The sequence below is a fragment of the Marmota monax genome, unplaced genomic scaffold (assembly GCF_021218885.2).
Source record: "Marmota monax isolate L192 unplaced genomic scaffold, Marmota_monax_Labrador192_F-V1.1 WCK01_AAM20220418_F8-fsc00023, whole genome shotgun sequence".
NCBI lineage: Eukaryota > Metazoa > Chordata > Mammalia > Rodentia > Sciuridae > Marmota > Marmota monax.
In genome coordinates, this window is record NW_026692907.1 from 14,971,944 (window position 1) to 14,985,620 (window position 13,677).

The 13,677-nt window shown below is 35.1% G+C and overlaps 1 protein-coding gene across 17 annotated transcripts in view; it reads left to right on the forward strand.

Annotated features, from left to right (window-relative positions):
- Sgip1 (SH3GL interacting endocytic adaptor 1) overlaps positions 1-7,011 on the forward strand; it is a 208,587-nt gene extending 201,576 nt beyond the window's left edge. For all 17 annotated transcript variants that reach the window (XM_058581566.1, XM_058581567.1, XM_058581568.1 and 14 more), the window contains 4 exons: positions 581-783; positions 1,822-1,886; positions 2,617-2,781; positions 4,235-7,011. In XM_058581566.1, the coding sequence (XP_058437549.1) occupies positions 581-783; positions 1,822-1,886; positions 2,617-2,781; positions 4,235-4,257 (456 nt within the window). In that variant the 3' untranslated portion in view covers positions 4,258-7,011. The remainder of the gene's footprint in view (positions 1-580; positions 784-1,821; positions 1,887-2,616; positions 2,782-4,234) is intronic.
- The last annotated feature ends 6,666 nt before the right edge of the window (positions 7,012-13,677 follow it).

Below are 13,677 nucleotides of genomic sequence, written 5' to 3' on the forward strand. Positions count from 1 at the left end.
CTATCTCACAATTTGTTGTGAAGAGCAAATATGGTGAGAATATTAATAGGAAACATTTATTAAAATATTAATTCCTTGCTCCGTGCTGGACCTGTGCTATTTTATCTCCTTCAATCTTCCTGACAGCCCTGTGGGAAAATATTATTATCATAATTCCCATTAGGCATACAAGGAAATAACTGAGGCTCAGTGAGATTATGTCCAAGCTTCTAAGTAGCAGAATCTGAATTCACACCAGGACTGTCTAGCTTTGTGGCCTTTGTGGTCTCAGCCCCTAACCAGCGTGCTATCCCACCTCCCTAATCAGAAGGAAATGCACTGTAAATTCTAAAGTGCCCTAGAGATTTGAGCAATTGACTTTATGTTTTTAATCTGGAACAGTTTGCCTGAAGTACCCAGCTCTGTCTCACATAGTACCCTTTATAGTGCTTTTCACTGAGTGTTCCTTTGTGAGCCACACAAACAACATTATGATATTTTGATACCTAAAACCATTCTTTTGGAAGATAACCAGAGCTTCTGGTTTAGTTTCACATTAATGTTTGAACCTTAAATGCTCCCTTTCCTGTTGTTTGGAAAGGTATCTGCCCAGGGCATTCAGTCCACGCCTCTGAACCTGGCAGTGAACTGGCGATGTGAGCCTGCGAGCACTGACCTGCGCATAGATTACAAATACAACACGGATTCAATGACCACAGCCGTGGCCCTGAACAATGTGCAGTTCCTGGTCCCCATAGACGGAGGCGTGACCAAGCTCCAGGCCGTGCTTCCACCCGCAGTCTGGTAAGAAACTGCTCATCCCCCGGTTGCAGACTCCTTGGCATTTGTGTTTCCTGTAGCAGATCATAGTAGGCCAATGTTGGAGGGTTCAGGGCAGGAAATATTATTTTAAGCAATAATGATTTAGTACAGGGATTTCAATGCTTCCATGATGGTGGAAGTGCTAAAGGAACAGGCTGTAGCTCCAAGAATGTTTCCCAAACATTGTAAGAACTGGCCCACCAGGGGACTGGCTGTGTCTGCCATAGCTGTGGGAAGGAAAAAAATCAGGAGACTACCAGTGGAATCACTAAACTCAAGAGCCCACTCCTGTAACTGATGCAAGGATCAGGAAGTTCCTGCCTCTCAACACCTGTGACACTAAAGACCAGACTGCACCCCTGTGTTAGAAGAACTCCATGTCTCAGTTGGGTGGCTGGCCAGAGGGAAATAGTGAAGGCAGCAAGAAAAGGGCCTCTGCCTCCCTCTCCTTCCAGGTCTCAAACTGAGCCTGTAACTGGTGGGACCAAATTTGCATCTCAGAACATCTTATTGCAAGAGTATCTGGGAAACACAGTGCACCTCTTAAAGCCTCTGAACTACATAAAAAGGCATGGTGGTGAAGGTAGAAACTGAATAGATACCGAGTGCCAGAAGCATCCATGATAAAGGACTTGTACTAGAAAGAACATTCCAGTTTTTCCCTATTACCATCAAAAGCAAAAAGTATATATTTTTTAAATGATGCCAGCCAGATGACAGTTGCAATTTAAATGTTCTGAATTAATTAGCTAATACTTTTTATGCTTTCAACAGATGTGTTCAAAACTTTTTTCTAAACTTTTTATTATCCTCTAAATGTCTACCTCACCGTGTTGTAGCAAGTTAGAATCAGAAAAAGAGAAATGTATGTGTGAATATAGGTACATAGAGATAATTTTTAAAATTATAGCCAAACTTTTCAACATTCTTTTAAAAAATACTATCTTGAAAAAAAAAAACATGGCGTTCCTTAAACAGAAATTTGCATATAGAAAGACCTTTTTTCTATTTTATTTTTAGGAATGCTGAACAACAAAGAATACTGTGGAAGATTCCTGATATCTCTCAGAAGTCAGAAAATGGAGGTAATAAATATAAACTATAAAAATAAAATATAAACCATTTTATTTAGTTTATAAAGCTGAAATAACTTGTAGATAAATGCCAATTATGGAGCTGGAGTTGTGGCTCAGAGGAAAAGCGCTCACCTAGCATGCATGAGGCACTGAGTTTAATCTCCAGCGCCACATAAAAATTAAATAAAGGTATTGTGTCCACCTCCAACTAAAGAATAAATGTTTAAAAAAATGCCAATTATTGAACCAAAATACATGTGGCACTAAAAAAACAAGCAGAATATTTAACACCATTTTTGCATTTAGTTATTTCAATCAATAAAAACAAACAATCCTTCCAGTACTTTTCCTCTTCCCCTTCCTATCAAGACCTCAACTCACAGACCATCCTTTCAGGAAAGAGCCTGTATGGAGGCATGTCCCTGTCCTCTAGTAGATCCATACTCATAAATATTTTTCACTCTCCTCTGATATTATTCAGAGTTATGAAAATACATGGCCTTCCATGCAGCATGCCCCCAAGTTTTGAAGCACCATTTTGCTGAGTATACTTCCACTAATGTGCAAATAGAAGTATTCATATTATTCAATGACACATTTCATTCATCACAATTTTGTCACTAAAACTTGTACTATTTCCAAGTAAGTCCAATGTTGTATTTTAACTTTCTAATTTCCAAAATTATATCCAGAATGTTGTGTTGCCTATTTTCTTGTAATATTTCTTTTTTTTTTTAAGGGGTGGGTTCCTTATTAGCAAGATTTCAGCTGTCTGAAGGCCCAAGCAAACCTTCCCCACTGGTTGTACAATTCACAAGTGAAGGGAGCACTCTTTCTGGCTGTGACATTGAACTTGTTGGAGCAGGGTACCGATTTTCACTCATCAAGAAAAGGTTTGCAGCAGGTAAGTTGGTATCTCAAATTCTATTTGCAAAAATAAGGTTGCTTTTGCTACTCTTCATTAAGGAGGAATAGGTCATAGTTTTCTCACCATTTTCCTTCTTCTTCTCACTCCCCATTAGAAATCAAACCAAACCAATAGTTGAATGAAATACAAATGGAACAATGACCTGGAAGTCAGAAATCAGGAAGGCTACTTATGCTAGCTCTGTTTCTTATGTTGGCTGATGAGTCACCCACTATGCACATGTGTGTATTGAGGTCAATGGAATAAAGCCTACTTTTGTTATATTGGCAAATAAGATAAATGCTGTTTGTCTTTGAATTTATCACCTTCTGAAAACGTTTTTAAAAAAGGAAAAAGAACACAAAATTTTTGACATACCTAAGGCATGGGAGTATTGGACTTCTTGTAAACTTTTAGTTCCAACAGGACTTCATAGAGTTTAGATGTGGCAAGCTTAGCTGAGAAGTAGGAGAATCTATTTTCACTTTAATAACAACTTTAAAGAATACAAATCACAGATCGGAACCATTTACCCATGAAATGAACATGACCACGAGACAGGTTTTGTTTTGCACAAAGGCTAGGTTTTTTCATTTTGTTTTTGTAAGTAGGGCAGGGGGAGGGCTCCCAATACAAGCTGATTATATTTGTCAAGTATAATTTTCCAGGATGAATCCTGGTTTGGTATGGTTTCGGGTTTTTTTGTTTTTGTTTTTGTTTTGTTTTGTTTTGTTTTTGTGGTGCTGGGACAATTGAACCCAAGGCTTCACGCATGCTAGACAAGTAAGTACTCTACCACTCAGCTTTATCTCAGCCCCAAGTCCTGTCTTTCATGCCTGCCAAACTGCTATGTTGGCATGATTGTTAATTATCTCTTTCACTCTCAAAAATAAACCAAGTTGGAAAATGAACTATATGAGCACCCTTCCTAAAATAAGTTGGATTCTGACATGCAGGGGGAAACCCCACACACCACCACCTATTCTGAGCAAAACTCAAACCTCTGCAAAAAATGGAAGTGTTAAAAGTCAACTAGCTGATGTAGAAAATTGAAAGTTTAAAAACCTTTACATAGTGGGCCAGGCACAGTGGTGCATGCCTGTAATCCCAACAGCTTAGGAGGCTGAGGCAGGAGGATTATGAGTTCAAAGCCAGCCTCAGCAACTTAGTGAGGTCCTAAGCAACTCAGTGAGACCCTGTCTCTAAATAAAATCCAAAAAAAGGCTGGGGATGTGGCTCAGTGGTTAAGTGTCCTTGAGTTCAATCCCTGGTACCAAACAAACAAACAAACAAAAACCTTTATGTAGTTTGTATTATTATTGCAACGTAAAGTATGCAATATTTGGCTCCAAGGGATAGGGCAAAAGGAATAGAAATCTTACCTATATAATAATCACAGTATCAAAATAGCAGATAATATATTGATATGTTGTTTTGTTTTGTTTTGCAGGAAAATACTTGGCAGATAACTAATAAAATCTTATGCAAGGATTCATATAATGGAGAACTGTTGTATGAGAAACAGGTTTTAATTCTGGTTTGATGAAAGCAAACCAATGTCTGCACTTGGGATCTATCAGCTGGAAAGTCGATGGCTTTCAGCAGTGATTTTCCTTACACCACACCATGATGACCAATCCTATAGTATTTACTTCTAGGTGTAATATTGTTAATGGTTTTCAAATGTAATTATTGTATTTGTAAATTGTATTCTCATTCCAGTAAGGCAGTTAGACACTTGAGTTTTAGCATTTTACCATTCCTGAAATGGATGTAATTTAAACTGTGGTATGTAAATTTAATTGTAGTACTGTTGAATGGCACAATGCTTACAGAGGTAGATTGCATTTTGTCAATATATAAAATTTAAATATAATATTGATAGCTGTCATAAAGGGGGTGCCACATATAAAGAAACTTAAATGGAACGAGAAGAAAAAAAGAAACTTTCTTTTCTTCAGTCCTTAGTATGTTTTACTCTAGTGCTAAATAAAAAGTCTATCTTCAAATGTTTAGTGGGTTAAATTCAGAAACTATTTCAGAAAAAAATTCTAAGGTTACAGCATATTCAAAGAAAAGCATTAATTACCACTTTTTAAAGAGCTTTTTTTTCAAACTGCAAATTTCATAAAAAATGCAAACTATAAACAGGGCCTCTTATTTTTATAACTTGTGTAAAAAGGGAAAGCAATTCATATTTAAAGTTTAAGTATATTAAATTATAATCAAGAGTAAAGAAGATGTCAAAATCTTAACTACTTCCCCCTCTCTCTGCAGTTTAGCAAATGTGGAGATTGCTGAATAACCAGTCAGACTAAAACCAAAATTGTGACTTTAATATTTAAGACTTTCCATAGTTGAACTGGTTAACAATGTTTGCACAATTCCTCTAAACAGATGGTCTCTCTCATCCAGCCTGGGGGAATGACACCTCATGTCTTCCTCTTTACCCACAGGAATCAAAACACTGAGAATAAGAAACTCAGAAAATAATTTTTAGTTCCCTGTTTAGATTCAGAAGGAGAATTTTAATTGTTATCATTTTTATCATTTGGGAAAGAACAAATAAGCTTTATAAATGAAATTCTATTCACATCATTGTATAATAAATTTCCTTTGGGATGATTAATATTCATTGTATAAACCTGTCAATCTTTGCTCTTATTGGGGAATCAAGAAAAGAGTCATCTAAGTCATCTCATTGCCCCAAGGTACCATAAAAATTGCAGTTTCTCAGTCTGGCCCCAAGATGTGGGGAGTCAAAGACAACTCCTTCAATAGTCCCAATCATAAAATATTCCCCCATTAAGATCTGAAAATGTTATTCTGTCTTTAAGTCATAAAACTTACTTTAAACATAAACTAAGTCCTATTCTGGGTTATACTATTAAATAACTGAAATTAATTGTTCTATTTGCCATTAACTGCTAAATTTCATTTTATATTCACTCAAATTTGACCAAGAGTCTTTGGCTCCTTTAAATTTTAGAATGAAATTAAATTTTTTAGGTCTTACTTTTAAAATGAGATTGTGACTGGTAATTGTTTATAGTGGAAATTTTTAAATTAATATTTGTACTCTTCAATCAATGCTTGCTACCAAGAGAATGTTTAGAATGACCTGTTTTAGCTTAAAAGAATTCTGACTATTCAAACAAGCAGTCAGTTGGTTCCCCAAAGTCCTGTAGTATTGAAGCTTTTTTGAACAAACTAATTAATATACTCATTTTAAGTAAAAATATTCAATCTGATTTTGAAATCAAATTTGAGAAATGCAAACTTTTAAATCCCCAAAACATGGGAAAATTCAGAACACTAAAATCAATGGAGAGCACACAACAGAAAACTGAGAATTACACATAGTAAGAAAATAAAAATGTGGTTTTTAAATAATCAGTTCATGAAAAAAACATTGAATATTAACACAAAGCATATTAAAAATGTGTAAATATTACTGGTTCTCATGTTTTTCTCTTTATATTTTATTTTATATAGATTTAGACTGAATTAGTAATTAAACACAATTTTTTTCCAAAGAATAATTTTGTTGATATTGTAAAAAATGTAATTAAAAATATAGATTTCAGTACTCTCTAACGTTATTCAAATGTTTCCAGGAACTAAATCTGAAACTATGAAGAAATCCTATGACCCCATATTTGGCCTTCATGAAACCAAATGGAAGTCATTGATTTCAAAATTGTTAAATATTGAATAACCAGAACCTCAATAAGAATGTATTCCTTCCCCCTTCAGAAAATAGGTCAAATAATAACACAATGAGCTTGTATCAGGGATTTAGATTTTGGTGTTTTGTTGTTGTTGTTTTTTTTTTTTTAATTATAGGTTAAGCCTATATTTTCACAGTACTGTAGAATAAGAATTCATGTTCTTAAAAAAAAAAAAGATCCTAAACAATGCAAAAGTCTCAGTTATCAAAGACATATCAAGTCAGGTTCATGATCAGTTCCTAGGTCAGAACAAAGTAGACTAGTACATCCTAAGATGCTTTGCAGTATAAGGGGTTAAAATTAAAAAAAAAAAAAAAGTTCTAGTTAACCTGAACACTGTTTCCTGAACATTCTGATTCAAAAAGCCTCTGCTCTAACAAGATAGAAAGTATAAATGGTACTGCTTTATTTTGGCAAGATGAAAAGTATGTTTTTCTCTTCAAATAAATCCCATATTTTTATGAAAATTTTAAAAATAAATTCTTATTAATAATTAGTCTGAATTTTATCATAATTGGAATGTATAATTACTAAGAATTAAATACTACATTTTAAAGTTCTACTCGCTTCATCTACAATCAAATGAAAATTCACTGCGTGGTATTGGGGAATATATTCACCTCTAAGGAAAGAATGCCCACATTTCATATGATTTTGAGTGAATACACAGAATCCTCAGAAAGTCAAATTACAGATGTTCTTTTGGGCTTTGTATTTTTTTTTTACACAATTTCAATCTGAAAAATGTTTGACCTATAATTACACAAATTTCCATTTTAAAATCTTCTTTTCAAAGAAGATGATGAGTACATTAGTTCTACCATTACTCCTGCTGCGTGACCTTAGATAAGTTTCTATGCTGTTCAGTTCTCTTCTTTAGAATGAGAGGCTGGGACTGCTGTGGTTTTCAGGCTTTTCTTCATAGCAGGACTTCTTTCTAATAAAATTTTACATGGAATTCTGTTAGGCAAAACATCTCAAAGCAATGAGGGAGCTTCTCCAGCAGCTTAATTTAAATACCATAACAACAGACAGATGAGGTGTAAAGTATCTTCTGACTCTGAAGTTCCACAATTCCATTTTATTCAGATAAACCATTTTTAAGGCGTTATAAGGAAACTTGTACATTCATGGTAATCAGTACACTGTGAAAGTGAACATATACTTGAGTGCTTGCTGTGTACCAGTGACAGATATAAGCTCCTTTATTTCTTATAAAAATCCAAAAATTGTTTAAGTACTCCTTTTAATTCCTCTTTTACCAATGATGTCATTAAGGCTTAGATAGATGAACTAATTCACCCAAAGTGGTACTACAACTAGAATACCCAATTAATTTGAGGGCACAGGAGCCACCTTGAGCTCTTCTAATTTGTCCTTGGGTGGGTGGGGGGAATCTCCTATTTTATTTTATTACACACACTCCATTTGAATGCCAAAGTAAAAGACAATATGAAAAACTAGCCTTGAAATAAGGATAATTCAATAACAAAATTGTTGAAAAAAATCAGTGCTTCTCAAAGTATATGGACCACTTGTATCTTCACATAAGAGAACAATGATGTGGTCTTAGTCATCACTATAACCCCAAGTTTTTATTGAATTAATAAATCTCCAGGGATGGAATTTAGGAATATGTATTTTGGTAAGCACTCAAAATTTCAGAATCATTGCTCTAGTCATTCTTCAAAATCTTTTTCAGTTCTGGCATTATATCAGAATTTACATATTAATATAAGCATTAAATTCTAAATTGAATATCATTTTTCTAGTGAGTTTATTTTTCATTCAGTCAACTTAACTTCCTTCAGTCTTAGAAAAAAAGATAGTTTTATAATTATTTTCCTAGAAAAATTCTTACCTTTCTCTTTTGGAGTCCTTCTGTTATGCTATCACCTTCTCAAAGTAGCTTGAAATGCATTCTCTTATTTTCAATTCTCTGTCCTTGTCTTCATTGTCTTAAAAGAATTGAGATAGTAGGAGTATCATACATTGTCACTCATTCCCAATACCAAGTTCTAATAAATGTCTCCTTCCTTGCAAGGGACACCCAGACCTCTATCTTGTGAGTTGGCCTTCTTTATTTTATAGGCTTTTTTTAATGTTTTTTTTCTTGGTCCATTTGACAACTAAACTAAACTTTTCATTTATTTATATTTGGTGGTGAGAATTGAACCCAGTGCCTCAGGCATGAATTAGCCTTATTCTAAAAGAGTTGCACCAATCATTTTTATTTTTGAATTTTTCAAAATAATCAGTTTCTCATAAGTTGCTGATACAGTAAAATATGCAGATACCTACCAAGAAGGGGAATGTGGGCACACATCTCTGTTTCTGCTTTTTTCTCCCCAGAAGAATGTACATTTAAGCCAAATCCCATTTAGTCTAAATGTATTCATTTTGTCACATGATTTTTATATTAGCAACTTTTTAAAAAATAAAACTAGGATTTTTAATAATATCAAAATCAAGGCAGGCTCTAAAAAATCACTTTAAAAATTAATATAAGTATCATGTTTCCATGAAATTAATCCAATAAGTCAAAACAATTAGTCAAATGGGGCTTTTTGGTTTTTGTTTGTTTTTTTTTTATTTATCAAACAGTATAGAAATACCACTTTCTTACTCATGAATTAACCATGGTTACTTTTTCATTACTTTTTGTCCATGGAATATACAGAGGAAAAAAATGAGATAGGAGTACGTTGCTTAAATCTCCAAATATCAAAAGAAAACAACAAACACCTTCCTTTCTTTTGTGCCAATTTTTTTTTTTTTTTTTTTTTTTTTGGTATCAGGGATTTTGAACTCAGAGGCACTTGACCACTGAGCCACATCCCCAGCCCTATTTTGTATTTTATTTAGAGTTAGGGTCTCACTGAGTTGCTTAGCTCCTCACTTTTGCTGAGACTGGCTTTGAACTCAAGATCCTCCTGTCTCAGCCTCCAGAGCCACTAGGATTATAGACATGTGCCACCACTCTCGGCTACAGCTGCATTTTAAATGTCCTGTTGAAACTTTAGTCTCCTTCTTGAAGGGATATCAGATTTTAAGGTCTATCAAGTTGACTATTGTGAGACTATTTGTTTCATCCTCAGGTTTAGTATGTAATTTCTAATCTAAAGGGTATTTCTATAAGAAAAAAGTCCTCTGTCACCCTTTGCCAGTGGTATAATAATTTATTCTCTAATTTTAATTCTTGAAGTTATTTTTCCTTTGATTTATAGTATTTCTGATCTCCTTCTTCTATCCTTAGAGCAGTAGTGCATTGGCCTCTCCTAAATACATCTTTAAGGTTGCAAGAAAAGATGTTTTGACTTTGAAATATATTTTTAAGTACCCCTTAATGTTTTAGAGAAAAGATGTAAAGTATATATTTGGACTGTATTAATCCACACACTGGTATTTTCCAATCCACTTTCAGGTCCACAAGTTTGGGCAATATTCATTGTGATCCAAAAATGAGTGGTCCTATACCATAGTCCTCACTGCTTGGATTTTTGACAATAAATATTGTGTTTTAACGAAACTCAAGAAAGTTATTGGATCAGTAAGACATTATTTCTAAGCATATCTTGGAAAACTTTAGAAAAGTTTTCTTTTAATACTCATACATATTTCAAAAACAGCAAATAATATAGCCAGGAAAATTTTGAAAAGATGCTTCTAGGATTTTGTTTTAACTTTAAGGGAATTCTTCCATTTCATGCTATCTCTTTTCATTAGTATCTCTTAGTGAATGTAACTTTCTCACCTAAAGTTTTTGTAAGCAAAACAATGAAACACATTTTGTTTTGTTTTGTTTTGTTTTAAATGTTGTCTTTAAGACCTGCGTCTATGAACAGCACATCTGGCCCCCAATTGTTAAAGATCTTCCAAATTCTTGGCAGAGTGAAATTAATGCTAGTGAGCAATTTCCAGTCATATTTTAGCAAACAGCTTTAAGAAACCAAATCATGATAGATAAATGTTGACAGTATTTTACATAAGCCTGCTAAAAATTATATGAAAAACATTTTAATTAAAGCTAAGAACAATGCACTATTTAGCATAGATTTTTGTAGGACTCCATATTCTTTTAATGAGCATTTCACAGTTATTGTTTGTTTTGCTTATTTTTTGCAAATCAGTATCTATCTATATATATACATATATACGTGTGTGTGTGTGTGTGTGTAATGGATAATGTTCCTTTATAAAATTCCTGGGTAAATTGTCTGTTTACAAATAGAAAAACAGTAAAGCTGAATTACTTTACATTTCTCTAAATATAGATCAATTTTTAATCCATTCAGAGTTTGTGCATAAGCCATCTATAATTCCAAAATGTTCCACTGAGTGAGTATATCATGCAAATGTTAATTTCTCCTTATTCAGTTTTATATTACTTTATTGACGTTTTTATGGCAAAACAAATGCTTAATGTTATTCATGTATGTGTTACCATTTTAAGCCATTTTAAATAATACACCAAATGACTATTACAAGGATCACTGTCCCAAGATGCAAAGAAAGATTTTAATTTTTTTTTCTTTTCTTTATGAGTTGTTAGGATGAAAAATCTTAAAGCTGTGTTGATTTTGCAGGTCAGTATTTATTTCTTACTTTGTTATGTGAATATGCATGAAAGAGAAGAAAGGGATTGGCTTCTGATTCATTCATTCATTTATATTCTCCACCCCCCCATCTCTTTTCTCCTCCCCTTCCTTCCCTCCCCACCTTTTTCCCTCCCTCTCTCTTTCTCTAAGTCTAAGGGAATTGGGAAATTGCCACTAAAGATTTTTTCCTGAAAAGCCAAGTGTTAGTATGATATTATGCTGATCCATCTATGAGCAGAGTTCCACTATAGTCAAGCAGTAATTTACAGCTCTGGCTCTTTGAACACTACTGTATTTTAGTTAAGAAGTCTTTTTGTTTGTTTTTCACTTGGATAGGAAGAGATCTGTATGAATGAAATGGTCAAATTTTCATTTACATTCCTACTAAGAGACACAATGTAAGACATTGATTTTTTTTTTTAACTTGTACAATAAGAAACTAGAAAAGGAACTCAAGAGAAATTTTGCTGTGGTCTAACGGTAAAATGCAATTTATTTAAATAAGAACAATAGTGTCTGTTTGTACACTGATTTGGTGATAGATATTATTTAGAGTTCATCATCTATGAAGCAAAAAGATACTGAATTTCCTTACAGTCTTGTGCTGAGTATATCATTTCACAAAATGCCTTGGCCATAAAATATTTATAATCAGAATTATGGATTAAAATACTCAAAATACATTTTAAATTTAGTCAAAATGTGGTTGCCTCACCTTGTTTTACTCCATGCCCACCTATACAGGGCATACTTTATTCTGACACCCTTCCGGCTCAGGCTATGATGAAGGTCTGTTGCCTCTCTGCAGATCTCAGAGGAGACCAGCAAAGCTGCAGATGCTTGCTGCCTGCAGAGCTGAGCAGAGCTTTTGCTGAGCGCTGGGGATGAACACAAAGTGTTGACTTGTTGGAGATAATCGTGAGACCATCTTAACTTTACTTGCCTTATAAGTTAGAAAAAGTGTGGATATCACTTTTTTGTAAATACTGATTTTTATAAATTTTTTTCCTTCCTAACTTGCCCTATCACTCATTTCACAAAATCTTGAATATGCAATTATTTGTCATGACACATTACTGCAAATAAGGTTCCCATTTCAGAATAAAGTTTAATTCTACCTGTGAGTAAGTTGTTATTGAAATGTGATTTTTTTCTGGAAAAAAATTAAAATAAATCGAGTTGTGAACCTCTTTTATTGCCAGCCTCTTAAAAATTTATGTGCATGTCTGGGACATTTCATTGCATGTTTGTGGTGGGGATGATGGGCCAAGGGTCTGGCAAAAGTCAAGGGCTTTAGAATCAGACAAATCCCAGTCCCATGGTTTAAGTGTAGACCAGAGCATGTTACTAAGTAATTCTCCATTGCCTTACCTTAAAAAAATAGAATACTATGGCTCCAAAATCATAGGGTTGTTGAACAGATTAAATGATTTCATTTAATTTATTTTGTTTTATCTATCAGTCACTTAGCAGTTCATAATTAATCCAGGGTAAATATTCAATAAGCAATGCTTTACTGGTGATTTTTTCCTGTGAATGGGGATTGGGATGAGCCAGAAAACTTCAATGCTCTCCGTCCAACACTATGTTAACTGTGCTTTATTGTAATCCTAATGTGAGTTATTATCATCAGCTAATGCTGGCTACAGTGAACACTCTTCAGGAGCCTATGCACTGGACTAGGATCCTGGGGACTTTACCTTATCTCTTCCTCCAATAGGGGCTGGGGGGAATGTTTACATCCTGGGGTTTTTTGTTTTCTTTTTTGTTGGGGAGGACTGATATTCTTGGAGAAGCGGGTGGTTACTGAAGGGGGAACAGGGCTTATTAGTTATAGCAGCCTCCTTTCCAAAGTTTCTTAACCTTGGTAGGCTAGGAAGAGTTCTGCCCCGGCATTGATAACAGGCCATAGTTAATACCTTGTGTTCCAGGGGAGCCCTTGGGCATATTACTTAATATCAGAGAATCTCAATTTTCTAATTGTGTAAAGGAAGAAGAATCCTTTCTTGATAAAGTTGCTGAAACAACTGAATAAACCAAACAGTTTCTGACAAAGATAAAGTTTCTTACCCTTGTCATCATCATCAACCATTTGTGCCTTGGAGGGGGAAGATGCTTAGGGACGGGGCGGGGGGGGGGGGTTGATTGCAATCCCGCAGCACTTCTTATTCCTACCCCTGACAACCGCGGAAAAGGGAACAAGATGGAGAGGCGTCTTGAGTGCCAAATCTCTGCAATCCCAGAACGCAGTGGACTGCAGGGTGGCCCGGTCTACAACCCTAGAGCGGCTCAGAGTACCACATAGCGGCCAAGTCTGGCGGGGCGGGCGGAGGGCATTGTTTGAGGAGGTCACCCTGGAGACCAGTCGCGGAGTCCAGGGGGAGTGCGCGGGCAGCCGCTGGCAGAGGGAGACCTGGCAGATAGAGCCAGGCTGCTTGCCCCGTGCCCGCAGTGAATGAGCCGAGGTCCAGGTGGGCCCCCTGCAGAGCAGCTCTCGCCACCATAGCTGGGCTGTAGGTAAGAGAGCTCCATCTGCAGTGCACAGGACTGGAGGGGAGGAAAAG